The following is a 20,642-nucleotide window of genomic DNA, read 5'->3' as shown; positions in this document are numbered from 1 at the left end:
CCAGGTGAAGGTGGTTGGGGCTCAGCGGGGGGTGAGGGAGGGGGATCTGAGTGTGTGTGGAGGGATAGAGTTCAGAGGTGGGTCTGGGTGTGGGGAGTTTGGCGGGGTCCAGATGCTGGGGGAGTGGGGCTCAGTGGGGTGAGGATCCAGGTGTGGTTGGTTGGGGCTTGGTGTGGCGGGGATCTGGGTGCGGGTGGCTCATCAGGGTGGTCCAGATGCACGGGAACTGGGGCTCATGGGGGACTGTGTGTTTCTGAGTGTGTGGGGGGGGAGGGGAGGGGTCGAGGCTTGGCGGGAGGGTCTGGGTATGGGGGAGCAGCTCCCTGTACAGTGATCCCTTCCACTGAAGCTGAGGAGCGACAGGTGCAGGAAGCTGGGGGAAGGAGGGGAGTTTGCAGGGGGAAGGCATTCAGCAAGCAAAACACAAAAAAAACCCCACATCCCTTGTACCTGTGGATGGGTCCAGGAGGATTCCCTCATCCCAGATGTGTCTATGACTAATGCCCTGGAAGGTTACAAGCTCATGAACTGTATCTCTTTTTGCATATTATCAGGATACAGCTAATAGTTCAGTAGCTCAAGGACATGAGTGGAATTAGGACTTTCTTGCTAATTGGATGCTGTGCAGGGGAGTAGGCTCATCTGAGCCAATGATGTAGCAATCTCCTCTCAAGTCTGGTAAGTGGCTTCACATATGTATAGGCAGATATATAGCTTAATAATGAGAGACAAGTCTGTACCGTCATAGCTGACTGCGATTTCACATTGTTCAGTAATCACTAAAAGGGAGGGGAATCGGTCTTCTGGCAAGTAAGCCCTTGCAGTTGTGGACTCTATCCTGGTCACAATTTACTCTATTGTTTGAGACAGGATAAAATAAAATGATAATTTCTTGCAGCTCACCAAAAGGCCCAGCTATGTGAACGTAGAGAGAATGTAGTTGAGTCGTGTCAGCATTCCTTGATGTGATTCTGTCTTTGATCAGCCAGTCATCTATATACAAATATACATAGATGCACCTTTTCCTTGGGTGTGCTGCCACTATGGTGAGGCATCTGACAGAGACTCTGGATGCTGTGGAGAGTCCAAGGTCAGTATCTTGTACTGGCAATGATTTGACCCCAGCATAAATCTCAAGTACTTCTTATGGGCCAGGTGAATGGCAGGATGAAAGTACACAACCTTAATGTCAAAAGTTATAAACCAGTCCTAAATCTGAAGCGGTAGAATGATGGAGCAAGTGTTATCATCCCAAATATGAGGCAGTGTATACATTTTGTTCAAACTCCTCAATTGTAGGCCTAGATGAAGATCCCCTTGTTCAGAATAATGAAATATTGGGAGTAGATGCCTCTTCCCCTGTACTCAGGGCATCCTCAAATCCTTGAGGGAATGGAGCACATCATATATCTGCTTGCTGAAGAGCTTCATGCCCTTAAAGGGTACATCCTCTACAGTCACCAGGACTTTTCAGAATCCCAGAACCCTGTAACTAGGAAATGTGGTACATTGAAACTGCTGTAGTCATGGTTCAAGAGGCCACCGACTCATCCATTGCCAATAGTAGCATGGTTTTCGTTACCATGTGAACCTCCTTGATGGAGTATCTTGCATCGTCCCCAAGTCCTGAGGAAGCCTAGCTAGGAAGGGGATCACCCTCTCCCTCATCAATCAGAAAACTGCATTTCACAAACAGGGCTTGGTAGTTCACACTATTGAATAGGAGAGAGGTTGATAACTAGGCCTTTTGGCCACAGAATTCATTTCTTGGAGCACTGATCTTTTAGAATCCCCTTGGTGGACCTGTTTTTTTCCCCTTGGACCTGCAGATAACACAAGAGACCCTTATGTTGGTTGCACATAAAATGTTTGAAGCCCTCAAACAGGACTCGATAGAGCTTTTCTATTCACTTTGAAGTAGGAGAAAGGGAGACTGCAGCATGCAACAGACCCTTTGCTGAGTCCAATATATTCTCATTGTTTGGAAGGACAATTCTTGTCAGCACCAAGGAAATGAGGTAATTGAACAGGTCTGTGCTTGTTCTTTTGAATCACCATTGTCTCAACATCCAAAGTTTCAGCTATCCTCCAAAACAGATCCTGAGCAGCCCTAAAGTTATTGATGACCAGAGTCAGGGCTGAGGTGACAGCCTCATTTGGGGAACAGAAGGATTTGTTAGATGGGAGAGGCAATAAGAAAGTGTCCTAAGCCACATCTGCTCCATCACAGGGAGGTTCTTCTGGTTCTAGTGTGGAATTCCTGGCTACTAATGCACATGGTGACTGAGACCTCCTCTTTTCTGGCACACAGATGGAGCTCTACTCTGGGACCTGTGGGCCCCAATAGCACCAGTAAGGCCCCAATGGTAAATTGTACACTTATTGGCCAAACTGTCTCCCAAACCTTCTCTGTGGCTGATGGCTTGCTTCCAACCCTTCATGTTGAAAAGGATTTGGAAGACTTGTCTTTGGAGGAATGCTCTGAGTCTTCCTTATGGGATGTGCCCACTGTGCACTGAGCTGTGCTTGTGCTCAGCGTGGGTACGTTACTTGGTGTCTGAAGTGGATGGTATAAGAGCCAAGTCTCTTTGCCCTGGGGTTGATGCCAATGCACTTGGCACTAAGGCAGTCTGTGCTGATGGTGCCAGAAGGGTCAGCACTAGCACTAATGGTCTTGACACCCTTTTAGGGCTTCTTCTCCCTGCTGGCATCAGAGGCACAGTGCCCAGGGGCACTTGCCATAGCTAACTTCCTCAACTCCAGCTTGGAGGATGTCTCTTCTCCAGGATTAGACATGACCTTTATGGATTGCTTTGAGTCCCATCTCTCTCAATTTTAAGGTGTGGAGCGAGAAGCAGTTGCAGAGGGAGCACTTGTCTGGGGGGTGTTCTCTGAGTCAGAAAAGACATCTATTGTGCCCAATGATTAAAAAGATAGGATCATCACACGGTGGGCTAAATTTATATCCTGTGGCTTTACAATCTGCCATACTGGTGGTTGGTATGAACTACTTCACCTTGCTGTGAAGCAGGGTATAGAGGGTCTCCCTATCCCTTTTTCTTTGGAACATCCAATGAGAAATAAGAAAATAATGAGGGTGAAGAAGAATTTCTTCACAAGAGGGTTGAGACTGAAGCTCTAAAAACTACAGTGGGTTGGGCACTGTCCAAGTTCTGTCTTGCTGCCACGGGCAGTAAGAGGGAACTGAGGCAGGATTGCCACTGCTCTGCCCTTTATGCCCTTGGATGGAAGCACAAGGAGGAACAAGGTGCATGCACAGCACCCAAGGACACTACTATTCAAACAATTCCGAGCTTGTGTCCATGACACACACACACACACACACACACACACACACACACACACCTATAGTGGGATCCACAGACATACATTCAAATAAGAATTTAATTTAGTGAACATTGGTCGTTTTACATATATTCTTACATACAGTTACATTTGCAGCTGTTCTGTTACATAACAGACCACACATTAAGTATAACTATGTTTTACAGTGTACACTTTTCATATGAATGAGTTATAGATTGTCTAGAACAGAGGTTCTCAAACTGTGGTCCGCGAGCTCCATTCAGGTGGTCCGTGATGGTTCCCTCTAAAGTGCGCACCTGAGAAGCCGCATAAGAGAAAATGAAGGGCCACCCACTTTACTAGTGGAGCCGGGCAGGCATGGCGCCACTAATTAGGTGCCTGGACCTTGGAGAAGACGCACATGTAAGGTGAGGTGGTGGCCTTGAAGGGAATAGGGGGTAGCTCGGAAGGTGCAGTGGGGTGAGAAGAGGGGGCGGGGGGAATTTGGGACATGCAGGGCTGTGGTAGCCAGAGAAAGAGGCAACTTTCCCCAGCTCCAGGGCTGCGGCTGCTGCGGAGAGACGGCTCTCCTTCCCAGCCTCAGAACTGTGGCTGCTAGGGCAGAGGAGAGACCCGCCCCCACTCCTTCCCAGCCCAAGCTCGGGGGCTGCTGCAGCAGGGGAGAGAGGGCCCATCCATTGCATTAGAAAGGTAAGACTATTGATATTAAAATATGAGTTGTGTGCTTTTATCTGTAGAACCAAAAAACATTTAATTTTTTTTTATTTAGCACTTTTATCCAAAGCGCATTACAATCGTTAACTAACGGTACAAACAACATTTGGAAAGATCATTACGTGTCCTGCTGAGACCCTCAGCAATTTTCAAGTGGTCCGCGAAAAAAAAAGTTTGAGAACCACTGTTCTAGAATACTGAGCAGCATACAAAACTACCAGTTGTTACCCACATCTGATATTGTAGGGAAAAAGCCTCCAATTAGCATATTTGAGAAATAGGATGTAACCAACACTGTAACTAAAGGATGTTGAAATACATACACACCAAGGGGGAGAGCCAAGCTGGTTTCCAAACACATGAGTACTTAACCACTAAATCTAACTCTCTTTCCATAATTCTTAATGGAAATAATTCTCAGAGCAACTCACTCTCTAATGCAAGGCTCTAAAAAGTCCTTTTCAGAGAATGAAAATCTGCAAATCGTCATTAGAGTCAAAATTTTACCAGGGATCAAAATTCTCTCTTCAGGACTAGTAATTAGAAAATTTTACTGGTCCTAAGAACAAATGCAATGGTCCAAAGGGTTTCCAGCTTTGTTACGTTATAAGACGGTGTACCTTAAACATCAAGGTCATTCTATTTACCATCTTGCATTTTAGGAGCTACCAAAAGCTCTTATGGAAGATCAAACTTGTAGCAATCTTTTAAGTAAATCAATTACCTTAAGAACTGGTGCCTTTTCTTCACAGATGAGCACACGGATATCAGGATTTCGTAAATCTGTGCAATAAATCTTTCTGTCTCTTCCTCCTGAATAAACATGAGTGAAGGGTTCATTGACCTGCAGAGCCCAAACACCTTCATCGTGGACTCGATATGTGGCTATACATCTCTGCTGGCCAAGGGACCATAGACGAATAGTTCCATCAGAGCTGCCTGAAAGACACTGAGCAACAAACATTGTATTTAAAACTTAAACTATATCAGTAACTACCTGGAAAAAAGTGACTATTAAAAAAAAAAAAAAAAAACCAAAAAACAGTTCTTATATGGAGGCTCTAGAAATCTTACATTCATATTTTTCTATTAAGACTGTGTTAAACTGAGAATTGCAAATTAAAAATTCTGGTCACATTTTTCTTTACCTGATGCATATATTGTACATTATGTCAACAAGAGAGACGGAGACAAAATAATATTAATTGTTTTATTCCCTCCCACAAGTCTCCCTCCCCCAAACACGAACTAACCTATATTAGTTTACAAGTAAAATAAAGGATAAAATATAAAGATGTGAAATCACAAACTCATTTCTTTAACAATTTACTTATGGCAATTCTCTTAGCTACAGGTCACAACTATGCTTCAAAAGTAAAGCGAAAAGTTACAGATTATTAATTTAGTTTAAAATATTTAGATTAGAGCACTCACTTTTAGACCAACTTATTTTAAGTTTTATTTAAAATATTTAATATTATTTTTTAATAATATTTATTTATTTAAATATTTATTTAAAATATTTCTATATTCTACATAAAAAACTGTTCTGTACTGAAAAAGTGTAACTTTTTTATAGAGCTTTAAAGAAAAACCTTAGTGAAAGATATTTGTGCTTCAAATGACAACACATACCTGTGTGCCATCTCTGTTCAACAACAAAGCTTTTACGTTATCCGTGTGCCCTTTAAGTTTCATCAGCTTTGCACAAGTCCTTGGATCCCATACCCTTAAAACCTGTCAAAGTAGATAAGATAATTACATATGTCGTTCTTTTCACACAGGCATTGCCTACATATGAAGAGATCTTTGAAGTAACTCCCATTTCTTCAAATAAGTGATTATTCCAAAAGTTTAAAAAAAAATTGATGCTTTTGCAAGATACCTATACTTTATTAAACTCACAAACACCTAACATGTTATCTGCTATCAGGAGTATTTGCAGCAGGGATTTTTTTACGTTTTTACAACAAGACCAATTTACTTCAAATCATGACAAGTTAAACAAGAGGATATTTATTGCAGAGTCAATTCAGAATTAGATTAGAACTCAGTGTCTAATAATATTAGCAATCATTTTACTAAGGTTGAAAGAGTTCTACCAGGTCCTGCTTACCTTTTCAGTGGACCCTGATACAATTACTGTTCCCATTTGATTCATTGCAAGGCTGTAAATGGAATCTTTGTTCCCACTCAGGGAAGAAGCTATTGCAAAATAAGATAACAGTATTAATGCTTTGCTTTCTCCATTTGTCAAAAAACAAACACTTACCATACACTTGAAAATGCTACACTCAAGAGTCAACTGCAGGTTTTGAGTCAGTATGATGGTCCTATGTGAAAAGACAGCAATGTCCCCACCCAACTATCTAGAATTACTTTTAATAGAAAAGAATATGGATAACATATTGCTAGAAAAAGCCTTCTCAATTCCTGATTTGCAATTCTGTAAAAGAATCACTATAATCATGATACCACTGCACCACCACTTATTGGCATTAGAATCATTAGAGTGCTGTCTGCAGTTTCTTCTCTGACCCTCTATGTTAACTCCACGCAGACTAAAATTTTGCATCTGGAAATTCAATCCCACCACTTCTAAAATTGTATTTTATAGATTAAGGAACCTTTTCCTTAGTCCTGTGGAGCAGACATAGCACTTTTAGGTTAGGGATGCGTGCATCGCGGAAGTTGTAGTGTGGGGTGGGGATGTGTGTGTCAAAGAACTTGCTGTTTCTCCAAAATGTAGGGGTGTGTGTAGAAGGCTGTAAGGATCCATCAGTGGAGGAGTGCAGGCGTTCCATTCCCCAATACTGGAGGAGTAGGGACACAAAAACATCAGAGGAGTTCGGAGTCAACCATCCCTCAAACTTCCTCAGTTTCAGAAAGAAATTCAATAGCTAAGGCAGGGGTCGGCAACCTTTCAGAAGTGATGTGCCGAGTCTTCATTTATTCACTCTAATTTAAGGTTTCGCGTGCCAGTGATACATTAACGTTGTTAGAAGATCTCTTTCTATAAATCTATAATATATAACTAAACTATTGTTGTATGTAAAGTAAATAAGGTTTTTAAAATGTTTAAGAAACTTCATTTAAAATTAAATTAAAACACAGAGCCCCCCAGACCGGAGGCCAGGACCCGGGCAGTGCGAGTGCCACTGAAAATCAGCTCGTGTGCCACCTTCGGCACATGTGCCATAGGTTGCCTACCCCTGAGCTAAGGCATAGGCACGACTAGAATGGTGGTAATGGCACTTGACAGCAATTATAGTGTTTATTGCAACAAAAGGTATTGTAAGTATTTCTGTACAGTACATGAATTCTCCACCAGGTTTTTAATATATGGCTCACCATGCAGCAGCATAAAGATTCTGTCTACTTGAAAAACTTGTGGCTTCATTTCAGTATCCTCTTAATCATCTGGTATTGTTATTTTAAGTGTAACCTTTCATGCAAAGCCTTTTTTGTCATTTATAATCAAGATGCTTTGGCTCAGACTCTTATTGCAGAACCAATGGAAGATCAACAAACTGGACCAAACCCCTCAAGATGAGATTTGTCAACTCAGTCATTTCAAAGTTTATATTAGATGAAAACTGGTCTTACTCTGTAAGTCTAGTCTATAGATACGGAGCAGATATTTTTCTCTTCAATATTAAAAACCCATGTGCTCCCAGCTTTGTATGTAATCCATAATATAGATCAGGGGTTCTCACAACAATATTTTTGGTGGCCTCAGAGTGCCAACTGACAATTTCCCCTAAAATACTCAATTAACTTTAGGAAAAACAGATAAATATGCACATATACATCTCCAAATCATTCTAATTTATTTATGTAGAGCTTTTTTTTGCAGACTCAATGATAAAAATAATGTACAGTTGTTTCTCTTCTTTACTGGACTTAAACAGAACAGAAACACAAATAAGGTGCTGTGCACATTCTTGTCTTTTTTTGTTGTTGCTTCTTTTGCTTTTTAGGTTACTTTAAAAAAAACTTGCTAAGCTAGTAAGTCTGCTGTTGCGAAAAGCAATATTTGTATGTTTGTTAATATCACTTTTCACAGCAGACTTACTAGCTAGCTGGGAGGCTGTGAAAAGTGATATTAACATACATACAAATATCAATTGTCACAGCAGACTTACTCAGCCCTGTCAAGCCAGGAGACAAATTAAGCCCTGGATGGGGAGGCGGGTAGGGAGACAGAAGGGGCCAAGGAGGTGAATGGGGGGCCAGGAAGACAGCAGAGGCCAGGGATGATACGGGGGGTGGTAAGCCGAGGGCCGGCATCCACAGCTGGAGCCTGAAGCCCCATGACTGGAGCCTGCTGCCCGTCCCTCCAGGGCTGAAGCCAGAGCCTCACCGCACCCAGGAAGGTGGGGAATTCACTGGCTGCCTGCTTCTCTGACCTTTGTGGCTCCAGAGGAGAGCAGGGCCCAACCCCTGCTGGTGGCTCTGGGGGAGGGGGACCACTGCTTTCACCCCTTCCTACCTCCAGTCATTGCCCATGAGGCTGTGGCAGCAAGAAAAGACCCTGGTGATCACATTTGAGAAACACTGAGTAGATATGCCACATATGTATAGAAAAACAACATGCCTGATTTCAATGAACTTTGCATACATATATTTATATTATATGATATTAGAAAATTACTGTTCTGTTTGCTCAGCAGCCATAATCATATTGTGGTAGGATATTACCAGTCAAAAAAAATTATTCTTCCAGTTTCATAATATGCAGCATTCGATTACATACACAAGTGGACAAAGGAGAATAGATATCGTGTCTCTTCATTGTAAAGCATCCAAAAGTACAAATTTTGCCAGAAACAGAAATTTCACACCTTCCCTCTTGAAGGTGGCCTTCTTCAGAAGTAAACACTTTTCCATCTGAATTAGAGTGCCTACATCTAGAAAGACTGATGGATACACCCTTTTAACAAGGGTTTGTCTACTATCAGGTTCCTTATACCGTTTCCTTTCAGTCTGGTAAGAAATTTAGGGTCAAATTCTGCCCACATCTACATTTATAAAACCTAGTGAAGTCTGTAGAGTTAGGCAGGAAGAGAGGGTAGAATTTAGCTCTACATCTGGCCCATGTTTCAAAGGGCGTCTGGGGCATATAGGGTATGTTTTTCTCTAGCCCATTAGGAACACTGTTTACTGAACAATCAGGTGCTTACGAAGAGTGATAAAACTAGAGCATTTTTTCTTTTGGGAATCTTTAGTGACTGAACTCCACTGACACACATTTGTTTCTACTGCCTTTGAAGCATTCTCTCTACCTTCTTTGATCTCGGGTCAAAAAATGGCCTTTGAATTATTTATAGGAATGTTCATTTGCTTCAACTTGGCCCAATTTCACTATAGGAGTTTCTAATAAGCCTATCTTCACTTGATCTACAACAGCCTTACAATGTTTTCCTATGAGACAGCTAGTAAATCTCTAAGCTACTCTTGCATCCACACCCATTAGGCTAGAAGATGACCTATCCACAGTTGTCAGCAAAGATTACTTGGAAATAGAAACTCCCAACTACTTCAACAATAACCAGGTTTCAGGAAAAATTACTGGAGTAAACCATCAAAAACAAAAGCAAGAGAACAAGATAAAATATCCATCTGCCACAACACCAAGAACTGTATACATTCTCTGTCTTTAAAAAACTCGATGTTCCTGCAAACTGTTTATATGTTCTGTTACATTACATTCATTCCAAGCACACAATCTTTAAAACAGGGCTTGAAAAAAATCCACCCACCAGTGATCAGTGAGATACTCTTCTTTAGCAGAGCCTCAGCCATAAATTTCTGCAGAATATTTGCTTTCATTTAAAAAAAAAAAAAAAGTGTTTCTACCCCTCATGGTAACCTAATCTTTCAGTGTGAATGTAAACCAAAACGACATTCTTCCTGATTACACACACACACACAAAACTTCAGTGTCTCTGCTATTGCTCACAGCTTTATCAAACAGTGCAGGAGTAAACTTAACAAAACAGGTCATTTTCATTGCTGTTATTCAGAACCCTATGGCAACAATGTAGGAGAGACCCACTCATCTTCTCAGTAGCCAGAATGCTCTAGACTAGAGGAAGGAAAAAGAGAAAGTTTCTCTCTTAACCGCTTTATTTTTTAGTGCAGGGGGTAATGCTTTGTAGTGCTTCATGTAAGACATCTGCTAAACAGAAGCTGATATTAAAGACCGATTCACAAAAAGACGATCTACAAAAACGAGGAGTCCTGTGGCACCTTAAAGACTAATGGATTTATTTGGGCATAAGCTTTTGTGGGTAAAAAGCCCACTTCTTCAGATGCATGGAGTGAAAATTACAGCTGCAGGCATAAATATATTGACACACGAATAATAGAATCATAGAATATCAGGGTCGGAAGGGACCTCAGGAGGTCATCTAGTCCAACCCTCTGCTCAAAGCAGGACCAATCCTGTCCAGGGGGGCATTGGCTGGCCTCTATCACATTAGTATATGTGATAGATGCCATCATGTGCCCGCAATGCCCCTCTGCCATGTACATTGGCCAAACCAGACAGTCTCTATGTAAAAGAATAAATGGACACAAATCAGACATCAGGAATGGTAACATACAAAAGCCAGTAGGAGAACACTTCTATCTCCCTGGACATTCAATAACAGGTTTAAAAGTAGACATACTTCAACAAAAAAAACTTCAAAGAGAAACTGCAGAGCTACAATTCATTTGCAAATTGAACACCATTATTTGGGCTTGAATAGGGATTGGGAGTGGCTGGCTCACTACAAAAGCAATTTTCCCTCTCTTGGTATGGACACCTCCTCATCACAGGGAATGGACCACATCCACACTGATTGAATTGGCCCTGTCAACACTGGTTCTCCACTTGTAAGGTAACCTCCTTTCTCTTCATGTGTCAGTATATTTATGCCTGCACCTGTAATTTTCACTCCATGCATCTGAAGAAGTGGGATTTTTACCCATGAAAGCTTATGCCCAAATAAATCTGTTAATCTTTACCGGACTCTTTGTTGTTTTTGTGGATACAGACTCACACGGCTACTCCTCTGATAAATAAAAGGATCTGTTGACAGTGCTTTTCCCAGTAGCTGGGGTTAACTGGGATTCACCAGGGCATTGCTCCTAGACCTCCTTAGTTTCACTCCCACCTTACCCCGCCCTCTCCTTTTGTATCTATAACTGCCTATAGCTGTAGACTATAAAGCTTTAGTCCTTCCATTAGTAGGCATTAGGTATGTTTATCAAGCTCTTCTTTAAAAGATTAATTGTATTCATTTCTGCTTCGGCCTAAATACAGAAGATGGGAAGTACAATATGCAGAAAAAGCACTAAACTAATATCCTATGGGAAAAATACTACAATTTATTAATTGAGAAGCTAAGAGCTTTTGAAGCTAAAGCTCTATTCAGTTTAGATGAAATACAGGCTCATTATATTATGTTCAAAGAGATTTTCCCTGTATTCTAGATTCTGTAATTATCAGCTGCTCTAGTTTTTCAGCTAAGATTATGTATTGCAATGAACTGAGATTGATTACTTTTTTATTTTAATGATGAGAATTACCTGAATATTTTATATATACTATTAGTACCTGTAAGCAAATAACAATGCTTTTAGTATATTAAATTCATTTACATATTAACTACTCCCCCAAAATCTTTAAGGTATTAGCAAAGAGTGTATTTGAATAGTAAGGCTAGAGTGTTGATCCATAACCTGCGAATAACTTATATTCAGGAATCTCTTATGATTATTAGATTATAATCCATCATTGTTGATACCTCTTCGTCTGTGAGAAAACAGATGTCCAGGACAAAGTCCTCCTCAAACTACCAAAAGAGTCTACAGAGATATAAGCAGGATTGATCAGGAACAATTGTTTTTATAGAAGCTTTCTGCAATGATGAAATGGGAATCCATTAAAAGATGTTTTGGGAAATGTCGGTTGTCCTAGCCATTAGGGATAATGGCCAGATTAGAATTCCCTTTTTGCTTATCAATCATGTAACCTAAAGATACCATAAAGGAAATTCCATAAGAAACAAAACCATTAAAACATAAGATATAGAGAAATTGATCATGGGAAAATATTTTTCCATCCACAAAAGGGGTTTCTTTGTCTCATACCCTATAAAAAGACAGAGGTACTGGGAATTAGGTAGAGGATGCAAAATCCTTGGCATCTTACCAGATACAGAGAAGAGAAAGACAAAGGTCATCTCTTTGCCTTACACCAAGTGTGGTAATGCAGTGGCTCTCAACCTTTCCCGACTACTGAACCCCTTTCAGGAGTCTGATTTGTCTTGCATACCCCCAAGTTTCACTTGAAAACTACTTGCTTACAAAATGAGATATAAAAATACAAGAGAGTCACTGCACACTTACTGAAAACTTGCTTACTTTCTCATTTTTACCATATCATTATAAAATAAATCAAATAAAAATACTGAACTTACATTTTAGTGTATAATATATACAGCAGTATAAACAAGTAATTGTCTATATGAAATTTTAGTTTGTACTGACTTCGCTAGCGCTTTTTATGTAGACTATTATAAAATTAGGCAAATATCTTGATGAGTTGATGTACCCTCTGGAAGACCTCGGAGTACCCCAGGGGTACATATATCCCTGGTTGAGAACCACTGTGGTAATGTATCTATTCTTTCTGTATAGTGCTGTACTAATCTCCAATTAATAATCTTTGATTAAATAATTCCACTTGAACCTGTTATTTGATAATTTCAAATTATTAAATTCAAACATGTAACAATACACACAAAAACTCAAGCTTACTGTCCTAAACGGAACTAGTGGAAAATGTTAATAGATGCGTTATATTTTAGCTTTTCCCATGTACCTACTTGTGACAGTGTTGTTTGAGGCAGTCAGTGCTGTTAGAGTATTTACATCCCAGAGGAATATCTGTCTGTCCAGCCCGGCAGATGCTACCAGTTCTTTATCTTTTGCATATGCTAAGGCTTTCACGTAATCCTACAATAAAATGGGTACAGTAACATGACAATACAGAACCAGCAAATAACCTTCAGCAAATAACCTTTAGATGAAGTCTGCATCTAAATATGTGCACTATATTTTTTAGAACAGTAATGATTATTTATGCAATTATAATTCATGCCTTTTACCTTATGTGTCCTTAGTGTTGACATGCAAAATCCCTTATGTGCATTCCACACTTTAACAGTAGTATCTGAAGAAGCAGATATCACTAAATGGAAAAGATTAGTATATTTTAACAGATTATTTCATCAAAGCATGTGAAGCTCTTTAAAAATTAGAGGAATTGTATATCTTTGTTGTTCATACAATACACTTTACCGAAACTTATTTTATATACTAAGAAAGTATGCAAAAAGTTACCCAAGTTGTAGCAAGCGAAACAGTAGGTAACAGTCATATACTTAATAAATTTTGAATGCCATATTTTCCCATTTTATACTATTAAATACTGTACAAAGTAAATAGATACTTACATGTTTTACCATTGCAACAAAGTACAATATCGTTTACCCAATCAGTGTGATGTTCCATAGATGCTATATAAGGGTCTTGCTGGAATTAAAAAATAAATTGTATGAGGTCCCTTCAACATTGGAAAAGTCTAAACTGGTTTTTGGATTCAGTTGTGATATCCCCTTCTACCTCTCATGCTGATTAGCAGTTACTTCAAATAGTCCCACTGAGGTCAATGGGGCTACTTGTGATGATAACTAGCCAGCAATATGAGTAAGCGGGTCACAATTTGGTCTTTAGTAGAACTCATATTTTAAAATACTTTATATGCGGAATAGATGTTATATTAAAGTTTAATCTCATACCATTTTATAATTCTTATTTTTGTACAGTATGACAGCTATGCAAGACACCAGGTAAACTTAAGACAATTTTCCTAAGCAAAGGAGCTCACAACTTAAAATCCGGTAAAAGTGCTGAGCTAAGGACCCTCACCACCTTGCAAGATCTGACCCTAATTAAGGCAGACAACAGGTTAGTAAAACAACGTAACATGCCAGGGGAGAAGAATGGAGACAGATCCTGATAAAATAAAGGAGAGTGGGAAAAGCGGAAAAAGGGGTCTCCTTAGGATACACACAAAATATATGATCAACCTAAATAGCAGTAACCTATGAAAAAAGTCGAGATCCTTCAAAATAAGTACATTAATAAGCAAAGCAACTCCATAATCTTACTTGATGTAATTTCCCCCCCAACTATATACCCTTTATTATCTACTTTTGTTGTATTCTCTTAACATAGAAAGTAAGCAATTTGGGTTATGAATCACATCTTATTTGTCTGTAAAATGCCATGCAGTTTTAATATTATAAGGATAGCTACAAACCCTTAGCAAGATGTCAACATTGTAGTAATCTGGTTTAAATTAGTCAATCTGACAGTCTGCTAATGTAAAAAGTGACTTTTTAAATTAATAAAAGACTAAGTCTCTTTGCTTACCTTGTGCTGATTGACACTCCATATCCTTATTATAGAGTCGCGACCCGCCGTGAAGAGTCTGTTTAATGCTGGATCCAGCTGGAGTGCATTTACACCATTTCGATTATACTTCTCTACCTCATCTCTAATCACATAGGAGACCTAAAATATATGTATACAAATCTGATTATGGTATTCAGATATTTAGTCTACATGAAAGAAGTGACTCTATAGCCATTTCACCTTCCATTCAAAAATCTCAAAGAACTTTACAAACATTAAATAACCCAGTCTCAACACCCTCTGTGAGACGGACAACCATTATTCCCAATTTACAAATAGAATAACTAAGGCACAGAGAGGTTAAGAGATTTGTTCCAAGTCACAAAGCTGACTGGAACAAAACCAAAAGGACAGACAGTTCAGTGGTTAAAGTGCTAGCCTAGGCATTAGGAGACATGGGTTTAATTCCCTGTTTTGCGACAGACATAGTATATGTCCCCGGGTAAGTCACTTCGTCTGTGCCTTGGCTCCCCAGTTGTAAAGTGGGGATAACAGTATCTCTTTACCTCGCAACATTTTTGTGAGGATAAACACATTAAAGATTATGAGGTGCTCAGGCAACGGGGGCTATAATATCTAAGACTGAAAGAACACATCTCTCCTTACTCATAGTTCTGTGCTTTAAAAGGGACACAATCTTGAAAATTATTTCCTTCTGAAAAAGTCTACTGTTACATTGAACTCATAAGATTACTATACATGAAAAATAGTTATTTTTCCAGTTTATTTACTTTTGCATTTGACAGCACTGTGCATATTGTTCATTAAACTATTTTGCTGATGATCAGCTGTATGTCTGTCTTATGCACTATGATGACATCACTCATGAATAGCAATGGAGGAAACTTACATGTTTGGTCTTCCACAATCTCTACAAGATGTAATTGAAATAACATGATTTTAAGGTCTGTTGTTATACATCCTGCCACAGCAAGAAACACGTGCATACACCAGTGTTTCCGACACCTGTAAACTTTTTACAAGAAGTAAATATTTGGTCCCTGCATTATTACCGTATATACGTGATCATAAGCCAGTTCGTTTATAAGCTGACCTCCCCCCTCCCCAAGATGGATAAGTAAAAATGGGAAATACTTATGACCCATTCATAAGGTTACCCTATAATTCAGGGGTTGGCAAACTTTGGCTCTCGGGCCATCAGGGTAAGTCGCTGGCGGGCCAAGACGGTTTGTTTACCTCGAGCGTCTGCAGGCACGGAGGTAAACCTAAGTGTCCCAGGCCTCCAGTTGCTTACCCTGACGGGCAGGGACAGCAACTGGTGGGGAAATTTGGAGGGGTGGGGGAAAGGGGAGAAGCTGGGGGTCACAGAAGTAACCCTTGTGACCACCCTCACACTCTCCCCACCCCATCCCATCCCTTCCCACCTTAGCTGGGGCGTGCCAGGGAAGGATGTCTGTGGCCTGGCCAGAGCTGCTCCGGCGGGCTGGGTGGCGGGGCCGCAGCATGCTCCGGCGGGCCGGGCCGCTGCAGCGTGCCAGCCCTAGAGCTGCAGCTGCTTCGGAGGCTGGAGGGAGAGCAGCATGGACAGAAACGGAGAGACTCTGGCCCCGCCTCTTCCCTTCTGGCTCTGCTGCCTCTCCTTGCCCCCTCTGTTGGGGAGAGGGGCTGTGTCCCATCTCTCCCTCTCTATACCTGTTCATAAGCCGACCCCCCAGAACCCGCACCCCCAGCCAGAGTCCTCACTCCCTCCCGTACCCCCACCCCCTGCCCCAGCCCGGAGCCCCCACAGTATCCATAATACAACACCCTCCCCCGCACCCTGAACCCTTCATTTTTGGCCCCACCCCGGACCCTAGGGGAAGCACCGAGCCTATGTGCCTCCCCGCGGGGCTGTATGTGGCCCGTGACTGATTTTTTTCTGTGGGTCAATGGTCCCTGATAGAAAAAAGGTTCCCCATCCCGCCCTAGAGCATAACGTTATGCCCTGAGCCCTAGGAACTGGGCAAAAGGTGAGTGCCATAGAGTGTGCGAACAACAGAGAATTTTGTGCAGGTAACACTGCCATGTTCTGTCAGTTATGTGCTGCCATCTAGTATGTATTTATGATTCTCTTACAGCTCTAAATCAGCATCTTAAGAAGAGAGATGCTGTCAATCTGGAGACACGTCTTGTTATCTTCAAAGATGACATGGACAAAAGTGTATGGCTTGGAATAAGAGAACAAGTAAAAGGGAAGAAAGTGTGGGGTTTCTGTCTACAGCATCTGAAAGCCTTGTGATAAACACAGATGGGTATAATGATGTTTCATTTATGTAGTTGTTTTTGTAGCATAGGTGGAGGCTGTATAGTGTGCTACTCCTCTATTCCTTAGCAAAACCTGAACACACTGCCTCTACACTGTTAAGAGTCCTTGCTTGACTGGGTGAACAAGAGAACATAGTATTAAATAAAAGCCAGGTCTGTATAACAAGACAAAGCTCTAGCCAGCAAATAGATAGTTTTCCGATTATTCTTATTCAGTCCATGAAGATAGGCAACTTTCCTGAAAAAACAGAGTAGAAACAATTCACACTGTGTTAGCTACAAGATGCTGGGTATTGGCAGCTCAAACTAGAGGATCACGCTCATCAGGAAGAAACAGCCTTTCTCCTTATGACATAGAGCTATAGTTGAGATCAGCAGAGGCACTCAAGTTACAGCACCTCAATGTGAGAGGGAGATGCTGGCAAGGTGTCCACTATAAGTCATCCTCGATTTTGGAACTTGCTCCTCCTCCGGGGTCTTTCAGAGCCTAGATTAACCAACCTTCTGGACACACTGCAAAGCCTATCATTTCCTCACCTCCCACTTCACTAAGTATGTTTTGAAGGGTATGGGCTGACGTGGACATGTTTATGGGAAGTCCTTTGTTTACGTTCATGTTGTAATTTTTAAATTTATGTGACAGGCACCCAGAGCAGTGGATGGGCACCTGTAATTTTATTAAACATTAAAATTAAAAATAAACGATAGCCCCTTCCAGTAGTACCATTTGTGAAGAGTGTTTGGGGTGGGAGGATAACTGGTTACTTTTGCATGTGAGTGAGACTTTTATGGGATTAAGTGAAGAAAAGATTCATATATTTCTTGATCAAACCCGCACAAGCAAACCTGCAAAACTTAATCTTATAGCTGCTTATCTCTTCTCATGCTAGGTTTCCCCACCAACCAACATACAATTCTTGTATACTATTGGCACAGACAAACTATGGTAATGAAATCATCTCATACAGATAGGAGATAATAAGATAGTCATTTCTGTTTTATTCTGTGACTGATCAGGCACGGCAATTAAATTATTCTGCTCTAGAGGTCCTTGAAATATTAGTTGTTGGCTAAGCAGTTGCTTTTCACATTGTTCCCTAATCAGGTGTGCATTTGAACAACTGAGAACTGTTAAGGACAGTTAACTTTTGTCTCTAGAATGCTCATCAGGAAGACACTGTACTTGTTTCCTGGTTTCATAAAATAGCAGCCATATCAAAAGATTTAAATAAGGGTCTCTTAAGTTCCTTTCAGCCATGAGACCTGAAAACATATTGATCTAAATTCTAAGTGAAAATACAGGGGAACTCAGGCAAACCAAGGCATGATACTATTAAGAAGCCACTGCAGACTAATACAGCATAGAATTGCCTCTTTTTCAGTAGATTGTGCAATCGTACAAATACCTGAATAAGTCAACAATTAAAGCAATCAAGACAACCACCAAAGAAAATAAAGACATAGCATCTTTATGGCCAGAAATTCCATGCATGAATAATAAGAGTATAGAGTAGAAATATACTATCTACCACCTCAAAAGGATAGTGATTTTGAAATACTCAGGGAGATTAGAGAGGCTATAAAAACAGAAAACTCAATAATAATGGGTGATTTCAACTTTCCTCATATTGACTGGATACTTGTCACCTCAGGATGGGAGGCAGAGATAAAAATTTTAGACACCATTAATAACTACTTCTTGGAGCTGTAGTCCTGGAACCCACAAGGGAAGAGGCAATTCTTGATTTAGTCTTAAGTGGCACACAGATCTGGTTTAAGAGGTGAATACAGCGGAACCACTCGGTAATAGCAACAATAATGTAATTAAATGTAACATCCTTGTAGGGAGAAAAATACCAACCCCCCCCCCACCACCACCACCACAGTAGCCTTTAACTTCAAAATGGGGAATTACACAAAAGTGAGGAGGCTAGTTAAATGGAAATTAAAAGGAACAGTCATAATAGTGAAATGCCTTCAAGCTGCATGGAAACTTTTAAAAAACACCACAATAGAGGCTCAAACTATACGTATACCCCAAATAAAAAACAAAAACAGTAAGAGGAGCCCCCCACCCCCCAATGCCACCATAGCTAAACAGAGTAATAGAGGCAGTTAGAGAAAAAAAAGACATATTTTAAAAATTGGAAGTCAAATCCTAATGAGTAAAATAGAAAGGAACAAACTCTGGCAAGTCATGTGTAAAAGTATAACTGGAAGCTCAACTAGCAAAACACCAAAACTAACAGCAATTTTTAAGTACATCAGAAGCAGGAAGGCTGCCAAACAATCAGTTGGGCCACTGGACAAACAAAGTGCAAAATGGAAGACAAAATTCACTGTTGATAAATGTAAAGTAATGCACACTGGAAAACCTAATCCCAAGCATACGTACAAAATGATAGGATCTAAATTAGCTGTTTCCACAATCTCTTGAATGCTGTCTTTTTGGATAGTTCTCGGAAAACATCTGCTCAATGTGCGGTGGCTATCAAAAAACGCTAATGGACTGCTAGGTACCATTAGGAAAGGGATAGATAAGAAGACATAAAATATCATAATGCCATTACATAAATGTGTGGTACACCCACATCTTAAATACTGCAGGCAATTCTGGTTACACCATCTCAAAAAGATATATTAAAATTGGAAAAGGTACAGAAGTGCAACAAAAATGATGGAGGTATGGAACAGCTTCCATATGAGGAGAGATTTAAAAGACTGGGACTGTTCAGCTTGGAAAAGAGATGATTAAGGGGAGATATGATAGCCATCTAGAAAATCATGAATGGGTGCAGAAAGTGAATAAGGAAGTATTATTTACCCCTTCAAATAACACAAGAATCAGCGGTCACCCAATTAAATTAACAGGCAGCAGATTTAAAACAAACAAAAGGAAGTATTTCTTCACACAACAGCACAGTCAACCTGTGAAATTCATTGCCAGGGGATGCTATGAAGGCCAAAACTATAACTGGACTCAAAAAAGAAAAAAATAATTAGATACGTTCATGGAGAATAGATACATCAATGGCTATTAGCCAAGACGGCAAAGTCTCTGACTGCCAGATCCTGGGACTGGATGACAGAGAATGGATCGCTTGATAATTGCTCGGATATGTTCATTCCCTCTGCAGCATCTGGCACAAGCCATTGCCAGAGCACAGGATACTGGGCTAGATAGACCATTGGTCTAACACAGTGTGGCCATTCTTAGGACATGAACGTAGGATACTTAAGACAGGTCTATACTAGAAGAGGTTTGCTAATATAGTTATACCTGGGGAAACGGGGGGGGGGGGGGGGGAAGGGGGGGAGAGGAGGAAGGAGGGGTATTATCCTCATTTTCCAGAGGGTGAAACAGAGGTAAAGAGGATAACTCACTTGTTTGTGCTCACATAGAAAATCCAGAAGACCTAGGAACAGAATTTTCATCACCTGACTACCACTTCAGGGCTTAATCACAAGATTACTTTCCTCCCACAAGTGTCAAAGTGGAAAAAAGGGACTGTAGTGTCATGTGAACTTAACAGGTAAATGGAATGTTTTCAGAGCAAGAACTATCTGAATTTTTTTTTAAAATAGAGACAGCCAGCAAAGTCTTGTCAGCAACAGCAAAGATACATGTTGCTGAAGCCCACTGTCAGCAAGAGGTAATTTTGCTACTGTTGACAAGACTCAAGAGAGCTTATTATAGGTCACATGCTCTTCAGATACCATCAGAAGGTAGAATTTCAAACAGACATTCCTGTCTCACCTAAGAAATCTTTTCAACTTTTACAATACCTCTGTAGTAAGTTTTC

At 40.5% G+C, this 20,642-nt stretch overlaps 1 protein-coding gene across 2 annotated transcripts in view; it reads right to left on the bottom strand.

Annotated features, from left to right (window-relative positions):
- Positions 1-20,642, bottom strand: part of WDR48 (WD repeat domain 48) — a 49,121-nt gene that overhangs the window by 23,224 nt on the left and 5,255 nt on the right. For both annotated transcript variants that reach the window (XR_008444130.1, XM_054021231.1), the window contains exons 2-8: positions 14,533-14,673; positions 13,551-13,629; positions 13,203-13,285; positions 12,921-13,050; positions 6,158-6,246; positions 5,677-5,778; positions 4,766-4,990 (exon numbers count right to left, since the gene is read on the bottom strand). Coding sequence is in view for 1 of the 2 variants with exons in the window: in XM_054021231.1 (XP_053877206.1) it covers positions 4,766-4,990; positions 5,677-5,778; positions 6,158-6,246; positions 12,921-13,050; positions 13,203-13,285; positions 13,551-13,629; positions 14,533-14,673 (849 nt within the window). In the remaining variant the exon portion in view is untranslated. The remainder of the gene's footprint in view (positions 1-4,765; positions 4,991-5,676; positions 5,779-6,157; positions 6,247-12,920; positions 13,051-13,202; positions 13,286-13,550; positions 13,630-14,532; positions 14,674-20,642) is intronic.

This window comes from Malaclemys terrapin, chromosome 2 (genome assembly GCF_027887155.1).
Source record: "Malaclemys terrapin pileata isolate rMalTer1 chromosome 2, rMalTer1.hap1, whole genome shotgun sequence".
In the NCBI taxonomy this organism is placed as follows: Eukaryota; Metazoa; Chordata; order Testudines; family Emydidae; genus Malaclemys; species Malaclemys terrapin.
This window is presented reverse-complemented; position numbering and strand designations above follow the sequence as displayed.